Below are 17,049 nucleotides of genomic sequence, written 5' to 3'. Positions count from 1 at the left end.
GAGTGCCCTTCAACAAGAAAAACCTTCTCTAACAAGCTCTAGTTTTTCAAGTTGGTGACAATTTGCATTTGCTTGTTCTCATGGGTATCTTTATTCCTGGTCTGTTTATAATGTCAGCTACATGCTTAATCTGCGACCCAACCTTACCACGGAAACCTAACCATTCTTTTATTATTGATTCTATTCTACATTTATGAATATTCAAATACTATTTTCTAACTACCTGCAAAATAGTTAAAACCTAATGACCTTTATTCTACTTGTAACCTTTCATTGGGTAAAGACAAACATGGTTAGGTCTCCCAACCTAAATCAACAATTTTGCCATTACATTGATGTTTGAATAAATCCTATTGCCACAGCTGCTGCACAGACTTAAAGCTTACCACACACAAGGTCACTATCTCTTCAAGTATGCATTGGATCTTTGCCAAAGCAAACTGATTCCATTCATCTTATATATGCACCATATTCAGTCCTGTCTACTATTCAAATAATTATCCAATATTCCTTCAAAAGAATCAATGCTCTCTAGTTCTCTAATTTCCTACATTGAAGCAATGTTCAAAAACATCTAGCGTAAAAAATATTTTAATAACCTCTCTTCTCACTCTCGATTATATTTTCAATTAGTACTCCCTTGATATGAATTCTAAAACACAATGGAACAGTCTTCCCCTGTTCAATGTATCAAAATACTCAGCTTTCTTCAGTATGATGGAAATAGCCTGCATAGCTCAAGGTTCCAGTCAAGCATTATCCTGGTGAACCGAGAGCTCTAATGGGCAGTCCAAAGCTACACACAATACTCTTTGATCTAATCTGATCTGACCTTCTAACCTATAATATGCTCATTGAGTTCTGCCAGAGGATAAATCCTAATTCAAGTGTCTCACATGCAATTCTTGAGCCACTTATTAGAGAAAAGAATGCTGTGATCCCAGCTGATGGCAACATTAGACAGGTCAGATTCCAGAATAGAGCGCTCATAGATTGTATCTTTAATTTTTTCAGCTACTTAGCTTGGTGGTTAGTCACTGACATATATTCACACAAGGCTGCAGATGTTCTTTGAAACATAACTTTGTTACACAAAAGAAGAGATTAAACGAGCAAAGATGTAACTGTATATAACAGTTAGAAAATCCTGAGATGGAATTTTAGAGGTCTGAATGATGCTGGCTACAATGAGAAATCTGGGAGAATCACAGTAGAGGTGCAGCAAGACCTATCTGAAGAGACTAGCTGCATTTTCCAACAGTGGCCAGAGGAAATTCTAGATAGACATCTCCCTGCTGCTGAACAAGGCAGATTGTTTCTTATTGGTAGCCTAATTAACTGCAGGTCCTGCCTGATTAATATGTAGCCTCCTAAGCTATTACCTCCTGTGATGAAACCAGACACAAAGTTCTCCACACGAAAGTCTGAGCAGGAGTTGGGAACTCTAGCTGTCTGCTTGCTCCTCCAGAATCCTGCATCTCAGGATACACTCCATGGGCAGTGTCAGCATGCATTACACATCCAAGGACCTTGGCATCAGCCACTTAACAACCTCTCCACATTATGGTACATCTATAGTCCACTTACAAGTACACTCCATCTGCACTGTGTGGCAGTTCAGCAATCATCAGTGCAATGCTACTGCAATGACATTTTATGTGTCTGGACAGCTGAGGGATTGAATAGATTTCTGGTCTGTTTGCTCGCTCTCCATTACTGCTCATTTACTTTTAGCCTCCCCAGATGCTCAAAGCATCTTTCCCTTTGCCTGCACTTTGCCCTCCCAGCCAGAGCTATAAGGTTCACAATATTTCTGTTGTGCTTTGCCGTTTAGTAAAGACACAAAGCCAGAAAGCTTGTCATGGATGTCATGCAGTCAAGACAAGGGAAACACTTTTCATGCAGGGGGTCCTGGTACAGCAGAAAAAGGCAGCCTCCAATACCAGTTCAGGGGCTTTACCATGGTCAGTCAGACACGTGGTGAGATCAGGGTCGGGATCTGCTCCAAAGGATGAGGAGCCAGATGCTGGGCAGCCCGTTAGCCGTCTTACCTCATTCCGCCTTATTGTGGGCTGTTTTCTCCTAAAATAAAATGAAAGCAGCTGGCATGGCTGTTAGCGCTGGTACAGTCAGGGAAGAAATTATTCTGAATGAGTTATTCTGAGCAAATGAGTAGGTAGCACAGAGGCATGCAGGATTAGTGGTGTTGGGAGAGGAGTGAGAGAGAGCATACGAAGGAAGATGTCGCATACAATAGTGGTACACTGTGACCCTTGGTGGGATGGGTGCAGTAGCAGAGAGCACAGCATGAGAAAACGCACTAGGCTTCCACGAAACACAATGAAATTATAATAGCCAGAAAATGTAACATTCAGTCCCTTAACACCTCAAAAATGTCTTTCAAACTCTTCTGGCTTGCAAGTTCCATGGCTAGAAAGCACTTCTGAAGTGACTGGGTGCCCTCAGCAACTGAAAAAGTATTTGGTTCTTCAGCCAGGAAAACACAGTTCTCTTCTGACATTTTGGCACAGAATTTGTGCTGCAGGTTGAACTAGCTGCACTATAACTCAACAGGGAGGGGGAAAGCGACAGGATTGTTTGTTTTAGGAGGCAGTCACACAGCTTAGAATAGGATCTTCTAATTTGATGAGTGATCAAGGGATGAGAACGTAACTGTGTGGTTAGCAGGGGGACACAAAGGGCAAGAGTGTCAGCTTCTGCAACTGTCCATTTGGTTGGAGGTTCTCAGCCTGTTTGGATGGGAGCAGGTCAGCACAGTGGATGTGCAAACTAACTAAGGCACCATGCTATATGAAGCCATTCAAGTGGGGGAAGCAACAAAGAATGTAGGAGCATTAGGTGACAGAAAGTCATCATAGTCCAGGAGAAGCATTGCCCTATTCTCTCAATACAGACAGATAACAGGTGGTGGCTTAAACTGAGGGTCACCATGACTCAGGTGAGCAGCAAGGTTGAGAAAGTGGGATCTTTATGGCTATCTGTAGCTGACAGTATAGTGAGCTTCTCTGTAGGGCAGAGGGAGAGTCGAGCTGTCTGTGTTGCCCCCCTGATGCCAGGGACATAAGTTGAGGGCTGGAAAAGAAATTGTGGTGGGATAGGGAAGATCACTATGTTCCAGCATAATCTTCCTACCATTAAACTTCATGCTTTGGGACCAATAATTATCCCTAATCAATGAGCATCCGTTAGTGCAGACCTGAACATGAAATTTGGGTGTTATGGTGTCTTCAATTCAGAACACAACTAAAACTTTGATAAATGGAAATCATTGGGCAAGAAAAAAGACTTATTCATCTGGAAAACAGAATTACACAACATTTACAGACAGTTCATTCTTAAACTGCAAAGGTTGCAAAAGATATATCATATGATATCAAAGATTTGCATAAATGGTCATGAGTAATACTCACATGTTGCAATGACATAAACAGCTCCTTTCAACAAATACTTAAGCTCCTTCTCTCTTGCCATTTCAACAGCCTTGACAAATATGCCTTCCCAACTGTAAAGCTTCAAAAGCTGGAAGACAAAAGACATGAAAGGGTAAATAAGAATTCTTACAGCAATTATTTTTGTAACTCTGTCTAACCTAAAAATTGACACAGCAACCTGATACAAGAGAGAACACACACAAAAATGAAACAGATTTGAGTGGTAGCAGGTAGCTCATGGGACAGAATAATTACTTAAAGCCTCCACTGATTTAATGGTAAATCATTATCATACATATCAAGGAACAAACCCAAGTCATGATCCTAGTAATTTAGGAAAGGGAATAGTTACGTGCTACACCATTTGGCTTGATCAATTTTCTTCCAAAAATTAAAGTTTACAATGCAAAAAGAGTGGGACTCCTTCCAAATAAAGCATGCGAAAAAAAAATTGAGTTGCATCTTCAAATAATAATGATGAAGCTGACATTTGTATAAAGCCTTTCACAATTTCAAGATGTCCCAAAATGCTTTTACAGCCTATGTAGAATTGTTATAATGTAACGAATAATATTTGCAAAGCAAGGTCTTGACAAAGAGCAAATAAACTATTGACATAAAAAAAATACTAAGATGGTCTTAAGGTAATGAACGTGGAATAATGTGGGAGAAGTCTCCTTTCTCTTTTAATAGTACCACAGATACTGACTGGACCATGATTGAACTTCACATCCAAAACAAAACACCTCTAATGGTGAAATTCTCTCTCAGTACTGCACTGAAGTGTCAGCCTCGATTATAAGCTCATGATTTTCTGACTTGGGGCAAAAACGTTAACATTGCCAGGATAGCATCTTAAACAGGAGCACAGAAACACTGTTTAGCACAGGAGCAAGTTAAGCATTTGTTGTAAGAGTGATGCATTGTGTAGAAAGAAAGAGAGAGAAAAATATTCAAACATACTAAACACCTGACTGCACAAAGCTATTTTACTAGACAAGTCATCAGACAGACAATGTGCAGCTCAAAGGCCTCAATAACTATACAACAACCTTTCATAGGGCCCTTGTGGTGGACTGGTAGTGTACCTATTTCTGAGCCAGGAGGCCTGGGTTCAAGTCCCACGTGCTCAACTCTGGAGAAATTGATTAAAAACCTATCTGTACAAAAACATTTCCAGAGAACATGTAAATTAGAAAAGTCAATCAAGGAATAAAAAAGAAGCACGAGAAGTGATTTTATCCCAGATTTTCTAGAAACAATCGAATAGAAAGCACCAAAAGACATGACCCATTATCACTAGTTTGTATATGTACAGACAACGAAGGACACCACTTTGACTGGGACAACACACACATCCTAGGACAGGCGAAACAAAGACACGCATGAGAACTCTTAGAGGAATGGCATTCTAACCAGAAATCAACCAATAAAATCATCGATTCAGACCCTATCTACCTTCACTTAAAATAAAACCAGAAATGACGTCAACCACCTTAAGAAACCAAGACCTATAAGTAGAGAGGTGGGACATACCACCAGCGTTTCACCAGAGACTCTCACTGATGTTACCTAATACGGTGATGAAATGTCTGAAAACAAAACTTCAAGCTCAGTGAACTAACTTACATACTTACCATCAATCTGAACTACAAATCTTCTCAAAAAGAATTTACTAATAGAAAGCACTCTCTTTTTCCAACTCCACAGGAATAACAAACCTAAAATTGTAAAGACTAAATCACTGGTTTCTCACTGCTAGCATTCAACTCAATACAGGCCTCAACATGAAACTGAATGCAAAGTTTTTTTCCCTGTGCACCCTGTACCATCACATTCTGTCAGAAAACTGTATAACAATTCAAGTCCTATTACTCTCGAAGTTGTCACAAAATTTGATTAACCACTGAAATTGCCCAATTCTACATAACCACTTATATTGAAGCCACATAGCTGGCTGGAGCTATTGCACACTAACACACTAATGTCCACTTCCTCAAGTTGCTGCTACATGCGCACCTGAGGTGTCCGCACAACGATAGAAAGAACTATAGCAAATGCAGTACCTGTTTATTGTGAGTTAAATACATGCGCACACTGGTGGATATAACTTTCAGAGGTGGTCACAGACTACACATACATGATCCCCAGAGGGAGCAGGCTGCCTTCTGTGTAATCTAATTATGGAGACCCTGGTGTCTGGAACCTGGAATGTGCAAATTAGACCAGGTTAAGAGCATCTCACGTCATTTTCTTGGGATGACCAGGGTAGGCCTTTGGAGAGCTAAGGTACACATGTGGATATGGTTTCAGGACAACTTGGTATTGGGGTGGGGGATGCAAGGAGGATTCAGGTGACCTTTTCATTCATTACAGGTGGATATGATTGTGCACAAATATTGCATAAATGCCTTTTTTCCCTGATTTCATTCACGGAATGTGCAAGTTGCTAGCTTGACCAGAATTTATATCCTATCTGTATATGTCCATTGCCCTGACTGACTTAGCAATTCCGGTCAACAAGTCTAAAAATGTATATCTTTGAGAGTGCTTTTCTCAATACAGCATATTCTAAAATGTGTTTTTTTCAATGTGCTGGAGTACAAGCTGTTCCAGTACAGCTACAATATTGACACCTGCCGACTATGTGAAAAATTGCCCAGATATGTCTTGCAATCAAAAAACAAGACAAGTCCTACCTGGTCAATAACTGTTCCATCAGTTTATTTGCAATCATCAGTAAGGGAAGATGTCACCAACAGTGCTATCAAGCAGCAGTTACTTTGCAATAACCTGCTCACTGAAGTTCAGTTTGGAATCTGTGAGGGTCAATTAGCTCCTGCAAAGGGTAAAACATTTAGGACTGAGCTAAGAAGAAATTTCTTCACTCAGAAAATGGTGGGCTTGTGGAATGCTCTGTCACAGAAACCAGCTGAGACTAAAAATTGGATGTTTTCAAGAAGAAGACAGGTAGAGTTCTTATGGCTAAAGGGATGAAAGGGTCTGCTGAGGAAGTGGGAACAGAACGCAGAATTGGATAAGCAGCCATGATCATACTGAATGGCGGAGCAGAGTTTAGATTAGAGTGATGCTGGAAAGGCACAGCAGGTCAGGCAGCATCCGTGGAGCAGGAAAAATCAACGTTTCGGGCAAAAGCCCTTCATCAGGAATAGTGTTAGCACTGGTCCTTACTGTGGCGGAGGCTGGCAGAGCAGGCTTGAAGGGCTAAATAGTCAGCTGTACTATTTTCTAGGTTTTCGAAACGTTTGTTGACGTAAGTAATTAAGCACTTAAGGGAAATATTCATTTGCATAAGGAATTAGTTAAATCAATTTTAATGTATTAAATATCAATATAGTGGTGCCTTTTTGAATAGTGACAACAATGCACTATTGACCGTCTTGAGTAATGCACATGCTGGATAATATGGCATGATGAAGGAGGAGCAAACTGAGATGGGTTGTACAAGTTGGTACAGTTGACACGGGTGCTATAAAGGGCTATGGAGTAACTGTGACCAAGTGGCGATGAGAGACGATAAGACAGGTATGTGGATTTGAAGGTTTAAGGATATAGGCCACAAGAGGTATTAAGGCCTTTGGAGATTGATAGATGAGCATCGGGCTCCATGTGGGATGAAGGGTCATAAAAGGTGCATACAGGGCATGGGTTGGCCTGCATGTGGCATGGAGAGTAAGGGGAGAGAAGGTAAGAGCAGGAGGAATATTTACTTTGTTTAAAAGTTAAAAATATAAATTAAAACAGTACTGGAACACCAAAGCAGACATTGGCAACTGGCAGCCTCTTAGGATTCTCCCAGGACTCCTGACTTGATTCACAATCCAGTTCACATTGCACCCTCCTACCCCATATTTACAGTTCATAGTTCTAGGATATCTCCTGACTGCAATCTAAAGCTGGGGCTCTGTTTATTTTATACATTAGCAAATCTTGGAAGTGTAATCGAAAATTTAATGCAAGCCAAATATGCAATCCTCCTAATTCTTTACAATTGAAAGATTTATATGGCTTTGAAAGGAAACAGATAGGCAAGGTTCAAACAAGAAGCTATTATTCCAAAAGATAAATTTACTGAAGCTCGTAATAAGCATAAGATTCTATAACATGTTGATTACTATTACACAGATTCAGTAATTGTCAGAATATTATAATCAGATGTGATTCAACCCAAGGAAGAAGTACTGATATACTATGCACAATAATTCAGAGTATGAATTTCAAGAATTTCCCTAAAAGGGCAAAACAATAATAAACCACAATGCATTAATTCAATGAATCCCAAAAAGTGACTTTCAATATCGCTGACTACGCATTGTGAAGCAGTTGTAGAAAATGAACAATTACCTAGTATTGGGACTTTTAGACAATACATGACTTGTTCGGCACATTTGTGACAGATACTTCCCATGTAGACAAAATAAATCACAAGACATTTTGGCATTTTTAATCATATTCTGTTAGTTTGAATACAGTTCAACAGCAGTGTAATCTTTTGAATGTGATTTACACTTTCATTATAAATTTGATGCGGGGATACAAATGCAAAACTAAATGCAAACTTCAGAGCACTGCAGGCTAAAATGCTTACAAACCACATTGTTTAAGCAATCTGTGTTTCACAACTGAGAATTGAAAGCATTCATCACATTATAAATTTCATATATTCTATCCTTAAAGCTATATCATAAAAATATTAATTTTTCAAAATGCTTGCAATACATTATAATGATTTAAACAAGAGAAATAACCAACCGGAGCTCTTGCTCCAACTGAATATCATTGCTTAAAAATCTGTGCATGCAATTAAGAAAATCACTTGTTACATTCATGTGAAGAATGGCTATTTGCAGCTTTGTGGTTACTTTCTGTGGATTCCATCTTCGATAACAGCCTTTCACAAAAGATAGATGTTAAAGGAAACAGAATATGTTTTACTATATTCAATAGCCCATGACAAATGCCCAAATTCAATATTTGCAGAGAGATTTATGGCACATAATACACAAACGTGAGGCTCATAAAATTATTAAATTTATCCAAACTGAAATTATCTTACAACTTCACTATTGGCAGATTAGATACTTCAATATGTGGAAGCACTGCTGTACCCTTTTGCTGTTTAGGTCCAAGTGTTCCATTGCCATCCACACAATTCCTAATGCTAAAGTGTAGTTCTCGAACAGGAATGCTATCTCATAGCAATGAAGAAACTTCTATAGAGAAGCTTGAGAATTATTTTCCAAAAGCATCAAGAAAGTGGCGGTTCTTTTTTTAAAAACAGTCAAGAAATGTTTAAATTTTTAGAAAAATAATAATGTAAATAGCGATAGATTACTTCTAGTGAAAACTGTGACACACTTAAGGCGGTCAAACAAAAATCAAGAGAGGTTGGAAAAAATTATTCATGTGAAGTGTGGGTAGAATTTGACCTTTTGTGGAGGACATTGTTACAAAATGAAGCTCATACATTATTTTAATGATGATCACATAACTGCTGTTTAATGTAAAAGTAAACCGTTAAGAGGTGAACAGTTGACTGATGGAAAAACACACTGATTTGATGAATTAAAAACAGCAAATATTTTGAATGAATATTAGAATCTAGAAAACAGCAAAATCAATTTAATGTGTTAAAAATACATAAGTCAAATTCAGATTGTACTGCACATGAAATGAAAGGAGCTAGAATAAAAACAAGTTGGATGAAACTTATATATGGGCAAACTTGTCTCAGACAGAAGAAAAAATAGGCAACAGGCAAGCGATATGTATTATTGAAGCAGCTTTGGATGAATTTAGATCAGAGCTAGGAAGTGTGTTGACTTATACTTAAAAGTGTCTCTATTTTCTTTAGTGTAATCTCCCTTTAAGGCCAAAGTGAGCTGATGAGTATTCTGAAAATGTTATTTGGTTTCCTGATTATGACATCATTAAATTAAGAAACATGCAAGGTTCTTTCTGGATGAAATGGTTTTCTGTTTGGCAGTCTTTAGACAGAGCTTGCTATTAAAACGGGTCCCTGAGAATAGAGCAGAGACAGTATACTGTGTGTTATGCAGTGAGAATGAGCAGAGATGAAGACAGAACAGAAAAAGTGTCATACAGCACAGAAACAGACCCTGCAGTCCTACTAGTCCATGCCAAACATAGTCCCAAACTAAACTAGTCCCACCTACCTCCTCCTGGCCCATATCCCTCAAAACCTTTCCTATTCATATATCTACTCAAATACCTTTCAAACATTGTGACTGTGCCCACATTCACCACTTGCTCAGGAAGTTCATTCCATACACGAACCATCCTGTGTACAATGTTTGCCTCTTTTGTCTTTTTTAAAATCTCTCTCCTTTCACCTTAAAAATGTGCTCCATAGTCTTGAAATCCCCCATCTTAGGGGAAAAAAAATCAACCATTAACTCTGTCTATACCTCTCATGATTTTATAAACTTATATCAGATTTCGTCTCAATCCCCTATGCTCCCGAGAACAGTTCCAGCCTTTCTTCATAATTCAAAGCTTCCATACCCGGCAACATCCTGGTAAATCTCTTCTGAACCCTTTCTAACCTTCTTATATCTGAGCGAACAGAACTGGATACAAGATTGGACAAACCCTTTGTTCCTGCTTCAGAAGAGATGACAGAATGAAATCCCTAGGGATTCCACAGTATTGGTTAGGAAGTCCCAGCAACAGTGAAGGGATGACAATATTAGGATGTGGAGGAAAGCTTGCAGTTGGTGGTGTTGCCTTGTGTTTCCAGGTGGTAGAGGCCATGAGTTTGGAAGGTGATATTGAAGGATGCTTGGTGAGTTACTGCAGTGCATTTTGTCAATTCCTTGGTGAGCAAGAGATAAAAAGGTTATCGGGGTAAGCAGGAAAGCAATTTTGAGATTACAATCTAATCATTGTGAATGAAGAATAAACAGCTTTTCACCAATTAACCAACAAGGTCAATGAAGAATTTTGCAGCTGTCTTGTGTATATTAATGATTTGTTGACAAAACCACAAGATTTAAGAGCTGAAATTGGTCATTCTGTTGACTGACCTTAAAAATGTATTGCTGGAAAAGCGCAGCAGGCCCGGCAGCAAAGGAACAGGAGAAACGTTGATTTTCCTGTTCCTTTGATGCTGCCTGACCTGCTGCGCTTTTCCAGCAACACATTTTTCAGCTCTGATCTCCAGCATCTGCAGTCCTCACTTTCCCCATTCTGTTGACTGAGTCTGCTGTGCCATTCAATGAGCTCATGTCTGACCTGATAATCGTCAATTCCACTTTCTTGCCTTATCCTGACCTTGATTTACTTACTGATTAAAAATATCTATCCCAGACTTGAATATATTTAAGGACCCAGCCTTCATAGCCCTCTATGGTAAGAATTCCACAGATTCACTACTCCTTGACGGAAGAATTTCCTTCTTATTTCTGTCTTAAATGTGGAACCCCTTACTAGTCAGAGATTATCCCAAATGGGAGCACATCACTTCAGCTTTCACCCTGTTGTGGCCAGCACCAGAAATGGTTACAAGACTGATTTACAGCTACCATGAAGCATGCTGCGAATTTTGGTCAAGCTCTTTAAACTCCACCCTAGAACGTCGCCAAGCTTTCTAGTGTCAACTTCACACACCATGTCAACGGTAAATTATTTTTATTGCATGAACCATGAACATCACAAACAGGTTGGCGAGGAAAGATCTAGACAGAGAGAGAGAGAGAAACAGAGAGAGAAAAAAGGAGAGAAAGAAAAAAAAGGACAGAGAGAGAGAAACTGAAACAGAGAGAGAGGGAAACAGAGAGAGAGGGAAACAGAGAAGAGAGAGAGAAAAGCAGAGAGAGAGAAGCAGAGAGAGAGAGAAAGAGAAGAGAGAGAGAGAGAACGAGAGAGAAAAAAGGAGAGACGGAGAAAAAAAGAGAGAGAGGGCGAGAAACAGAGAGAGAGCGAGAAACAGAGAGAGAGAGGAGAGAGGGAGGGAGAAGAGAGAGGGAGAGAGAGGAGAGAGAGAAACACAGAGAGAGAAAAGAGAGAGAGAGAAAAAAGGAGAGAGAGAGAAAAAAGGAGAGAGAGAGAAAAAAGGAGAGAGAGAGAAAAAGGAGAGAAAGAAAAAAAGGAGAGAGAGAAAAAAAGGAGAGAAGGAAACAGAGAGAGAGAGGGAAACAGAGAGAGGGAAACAGAGAGAGGGAAACAGAGAGAGAGAGAGAGAAAGAGAAGAGAGAGAGAGAAAACAAGAGAGAAAAAAGGAGAGAGAGAAAAAAAAACAGAGCGCGAGAAACAGAGAGAGAGAGCAGAGAGGGAGAGAGAAGAGAGAGAGAGAAAGAGAGAGAGAGAAGAGAGAGAGAAAAACAAAGGAGAGAGAGAGAGAAAGAAAAAGGGAGAGAGAGAAACAGAGAGAGAGCGAAATAGAGAGGAGAGAGAGAAACAGAGAGAGAGGAGAGAGGAGAGAGAAGAGAGAGAGAGAGAGAGAGAAGAAAGGAAAGAGAGAAAAAAAAAGGAGAGAGAGAGAAAAACAGAGAGAGAGCGAAACAGAGAGGAGAGAGAGCGAAACAGAGAGGAGAGAGAGCGAAACAGAGAGAGAGAGAGAGAGAGAGAGGAGAGAGAGAGAGAGAAAAACAGAGAGAGAGCGAAACAGAGAGGAGAGAGAGCGAAACAGAGAGGAGAGAGAGCGAAACAGAGAGGAGAGAGAGCGAAACAGAGAGAGAGAGAGAGGAGAGAGAGAGAGAGAAAAATAGAGAAACAGACAGAGAGGGAAACAGAGAGGAGACGGAGAGAGAGAGGAGAGAGAGAGAGAGAGAGAGAGAGAGGAGAGAGAGAGAGAAAAATAGAGAAACAGACAGAGAGGGAAACAGAGAGGAGACAGAGAGAGAGAGGAGAGAGAGAAGAAAGAGAGAAGAGAGAGAGAGAGAAAAACAGAGAGAGACAGAAAAACAGAGAGAGAGAGAGAAAAACAGAGAGAGAGAGAGGAGAGAGGAAGAGAGAAGAGAGAGAGAAAAATAGAGAAACAGACAGAGAGGGAAACAGAGAGGAGACACAGAGAGAGAGAGAGAAAAGGAGAGAGAGAGAGAAAAGGAGAGAAAGGAGAGAGAGAGAGAAAAACAGAGAGAGAGAGGAGAGAGGAAGAGAGAAGAGAGAGAGAGAGAGGAAAGAGAGAGAGAAAGAGAGAGAGAGAAAAGGAGAGAGAGAGAGAGAAAAAGGAAAGAGAGAAAAAAGGAGAGAGAGAGAGAAAAAAGGAGAGGGAGAGAGAGAGAGAAAGAGAGAAAAACAGAGAGAAACAGAGAGAGAGTGAAACAGAGAGGAGAGAGCGAAACAGAGAGGAGAGAGCGAAACAGAGAGACAGAGAAGAGAGAGAGAGAGAGAGAGAAAGAAAAGAGAGAGAGAGAGAAAAAAGGAGAGAAAGAAAAAAGAGAGAGAGAGAAAAAGGGGGGGGAGAGAGAGAGGGAAACAGAGAAGAGAGAGGGAAACAGAGAGAGAGAGAAGAGAGAGAGAGAGAGAGAGAGAAATAGAGAAACAGACAGAGAGGGAAACAGAGAGGAAAGAGAGAGGAGAGAGGAAGAGAGAAGAGAGAGGAGAGAGAAGAGAGAAGAGAGAGGGAAACAGAGAAGAGAGAGGGAAACAGAGAAGAGAGAGGGAAACAGAGAAGAGAGAGGGAAACAGAGAAGAGAGAGGGAAACAGAGAAGAGAGAGGGAAACAGAGAAGAGAGAGGGAAACAGAGAAGAGAGAGGGAAACAGAGAAAAGAGAGAGAAACAGAGAGAGAGAAGAGAGAGAGAAGAGAGAGAGAAGAGAGAGAAATAGAGAAACAGACAGAGAGGGAAACAGAGAGGAGAGAAAAGAGAGAGAGAGGAAAGAGAGAGAGAGAGAGAGAGAGAAAAAGAGAGAGAGAGAAAAAAATAGAGAGAGAAAAAAGAGAGATAGAGAGAACAAAGGACAGAGAGAGAAAAAAGGAGAGAGCGAGAGAGAGAGAGAAAAACAGAGCGAAACAGAGAGGAGAGAGCGAGACAGAGAGAGGGGGGGGGGGGAGAGAGAGAGAGAGAAAAAAAAGAGAGAGAGGGAAACAGAGAGAGAGAGAGAGAGAGAGAGAAAAGAGAGAGAGAGAGAGAGAGAGTAAAGAGAGAGGGAGAGAGAGAGAAAGGAAAGAGAAAAAATTGAGAGAGAGAGAAAAAGAGAGAGAGAGAGAGAGAGGGAAACAGAGAGAGAGGGAAACAGAGAGAGAGGGAAACAGAGAAGAGAGAGAGAGAGAGAGGAGAGAGAGAAGAGAGAGAGAGAGAGACAGAGAGAGACAGAAAGAGAAGAGAGAGAGAGAAAACGAGAGAGAAAAAAGAGAGAAAAAAAAGAGAGAGATCGAGAAACAGAGAGAGCGAGAAACAGAGAGAGAGAGAGAGAAGGGAGAGAGGGAGAGAGAAGAGAGAGAGAGAAGAGAGAGAGAGAAGAGAGAGAGAGAAAAACAGAGAGGAGAGAGAGAGAAAAGAGAGAGAGGGAGGAGAGAGAGAGGGAGGAGAGAGAGAGAGAGAGAGAGGAGAGAGAGAGGAGAGAGAGAGGGGAGAGAGGGGAGAGAGGAGAGAGAGGAGAGAGAGGAGACAAAGAGAGAGAGAGAGAGAGAGAGGAAAGAGGGAGGAGAGAGAGAGGGGGGAGGAGAGAGAGAGAGGGGGAGGAGAGAGAGAGAGAGAGGAAGGAGAGAGAGAGAGGGAGGAGAGAGAGAGGAAGGAGAGAGAGAGAGAGGGAGAAGAGAGAGAGGAGAGAGAGGCGATAGAGAGGAGAGAGAGAAGGAGAGAGAAGGCGAGAGAGACAAGGCGAGAGGGAGAGAGAGGGCGAGAGCGAGAGAGGGCGAGAGCGAGAGAGAGGGCGAGAGCGAGAGAGAGGGCGAGAGAGAGGGCGAGGGGGAGAGAGGGCAAGAGAGAGAGAGAGAGGAGAGAAAAGAAAGAGAGAGTGAAAAGAGAGAGAGAAAGAAAAGAGAGAGGAGGGAGAGAGAGGAGAGAGAGAAGACAAGGAGAGAGAGAGAGAGGAGAGAGAGGGGGAGGAGAGAGAGAGAGAGAGAGAGAGGAGAGAGAGGGGGAGGAGAGAGAGAGAGGGTGGAGAGAGAGATAGGGAGGAGAGAGAGAGGAGAGAGAGATGATAGAGAGGAGAGAGAGAAGGTGAGAGAGAAAGAGAGAGGCAAGGCGAGAGAGAGAGAGGCAAGGCGAGAGGGAGAGAGAGGGCGAGAGCGAGAGAGGGCGAGAGGGAGAGAGAGGGCGAGAGAGAGCGAGAGAGAGAGAGGGCGAGAGAGAGAGAGGGCAAGAGAGAGAGAGAAAGCGAGAGGGAGAGAGAAGGCGAGAGGGAGAGAGAGGGCGAGAGAGAGAGGGCGTAGAGAGAGAGAGGACGAGAGCGAGAGAGAGGATGAGAGAGAGAGAGAGAGAGGGGGCGAGAGAGAGAGAGCGAGAGAGAGGGAGGGGGCGAATGAGGGAGGGGGCGAGAGAGAGTGGGCGAGAGAGAGTGGGCGAGAGAGAGTGGGCGAGAGAGAGTGGGCGAGAGAGAGTGGGCGAGAGAGAGAAGGCAAGAAGGTGAGAGAAAGACAGAGAGAGAGAGAGAGACAGAGACAGAGAAAGAAAGAGAAACAGAGAGAGGGGGAAACAGAGAGAAGAGAGAGAAAAGAGAGACAGAGAAAAAAAGAGAGAGAGAAAAAAGGAGAGAGAGAGAAAAAAGGAGAGAGAGAGAAAAAAGGAGAGAGAGAGAAAAACAGAGAGAGAGAGAAAAACAGAGAGAGAGTGCGAGGAGAGAGAGAGGAGAGAGATAAGGAGAGAGAGAGAGAGAAAAACAGAGGGAAAAAAGGAGAGAAAGAGAAAAAAGGAGAGAGAGAGAGAGAAAAACAGAGAGAGAGAGAGGAGAGAGAAAAACAGAGAGAGAGAGAGAGAGGAGAGAGAAAAGGAGAGAGAGAGAAACAGAGAGAGAGAGGAGAGAGTGCGAGAGAAGAGAGAGAGAGAAAAGAGAGAGAGAGAAAGGAGAGAGAGAGAAAAGAGAGAGAGAGAAAAGAGAGAGAGAGAAAAGAGAGAGAGAGAGAAAAAAGAGAGGGAGAAAAGAGGAGAGAGAGAGAGAGAAGACAAGGAGAGAAAGAGAAGGAGAGAGAGAGGAGAGTGAGAGGAGAGAGAGAGAGAGACAGAGAGAAAAGGGGAGGAGAGAGAGAGAGAGAGAGGGAAACAGAGAGCAGAGAGAGAAAAAGAGAGAGAGACAGGAGAGAAAGTGAGAGAGAGAGAGAAGAAAAAGAGAGAGAGAGAGAGAAGAGAGAGGGGGAAGGGAGAGAGAGAGAGAGAGAGACAGAGAGAGAGAGAAGAGAGAGAGAAGAGAGAGAGAAAGAGAAGAGAGAAGAGGGAGAGAGAAAAAAGGGGGGAGAGAGAGAGAGAGAGAAACAGAGAGAGAGAGAGACAAGAGAGAGAGAGAGAGAAGGCGAGAGAGGAGAGAGAGAGAGAAGGCAAGAGAGAAGGCGAGAGAGGAGAGAGAGAGAGAGAGAGAGGAGAGAAACCTACTGGGCTATAACCAGGTTCCTGATGAATCAGGTTTCCTGATGAAGGGCCCCTGCCCAAAATGTTGATTTTCCTGCTCCTTGGATGCTGCCTGACCTGTTGTGCTTTTCCAGCACCACTCTTATCTTGACTGTAACCTTGTGTCGTGTGATTTTTGACCTTGTCCAAACCAGTCCAACACTAGCACCTCCACATCACAGCATTCACGGACACTTAGTAAGCTAACATTGAGTCCTGATGACAGTTATAGTTTTGATAACTTCATTTGGGTGTGTATATTCATTGCACATCCAAACACATTTGAGACTTTTTTTTGTATCATGCATTTCCTCATTTAGAAAATAACTTGGAGATGGTGGTTGCTAATTTTGATTTCAACTCATTCATTCTCTGCTGTCTCCCTTTCAAGTATACTTTCCCTTCCATAATTTTTCACTTCATATCTCACCTGTCCTTCAATTACTCCGCTTTGACTATCAGCCTTTTGATTATCTCCCCGGTTTTTCCTGCTGTTCCCCCTATTCCATTCCCACTGATATCCCCGGAGGAGCCTATTCAGCCTTCAGCCCTAGTATTACATCATTATGTATAAGGTAGTAGACGTTTTTGACTGAGACTTCTCACAAACTAATCAATTTTAGAGAGGCTTTCATCTTAATGCTAAACAAATAAATGGCTACTTTCTGAGGGAGGCAAATTAGTGAAGAAATTTCTATTCACCAGAGCTTAGAGGAAGCAGTTGATTCCACCAGGTACATGTCTCATTTATATAGTCATGCTATGAACAGATGCATTTCCAATTTTTGGCCAACAAGACTGTACCCATGAACATTACTTAAGCAGGTTGGGGTGCTTTGAAAATTCATGATATGCTTAACGAATGCGAAAGACGTTCACATTTAGAATTGGGAAATACGACTGCTTGTAAAGTCCTCAGAACTTAATAGAAAGTTTAACCCAATTTCAAAAAGTAAAAGTTTTGCCTCCAGCCGAAGTACCAACCGACCATTCTCAAAGCTTCAGGTGGGCCTAGATAATACCACCTAAAGTACAACTCTCCATATTGATATCTTAACCTTCTATCTA

The 17,049-nt window shown here is 41.7% G+C and overlaps 1 protein-coding gene across 3 annotated transcripts in view; it reads right to left on the bottom strand.

The window, feature by feature from the left end:
• LOC132811042 (ATP-binding cassette sub-family C member 9-like) overlaps window positions 1-17,049 on the bottom strand; it is a 141,134-nt gene that overhangs the window by 86,687 nt on the left and 37,398 nt on the right. For all 3 annotated transcript variants that reach the window (XM_060822753.1, XM_060822754.1, XM_060822755.1), the window contains exon 10: window positions 3,432-3,540. In XM_060822753.1, the coding sequence (XP_060678736.1) occupies window positions 3,432-3,540 (109 nt within the window). The remainder of the gene's footprint in view (window positions 1-3,431; window positions 3,541-17,049) is intronic.

The sequence above is a fragment of the Hemiscyllium ocellatum genome, chromosome 4 (genome assembly GCF_020745735.1).
Source record: "Hemiscyllium ocellatum isolate sHemOce1 chromosome 4, sHemOce1.pat.X.cur, whole genome shotgun sequence".
Taxonomy (NCBI): Eukaryota; Metazoa; Chordata; class Chondrichthyes; order Orectolobiformes; family Hemiscylliidae; genus Hemiscyllium; species Hemiscyllium ocellatum.
The sequence above is the reverse complement of the archived record's forward strand: the minus strand, read 5'-3'. Positions and strand labels throughout refer to the sequence as shown.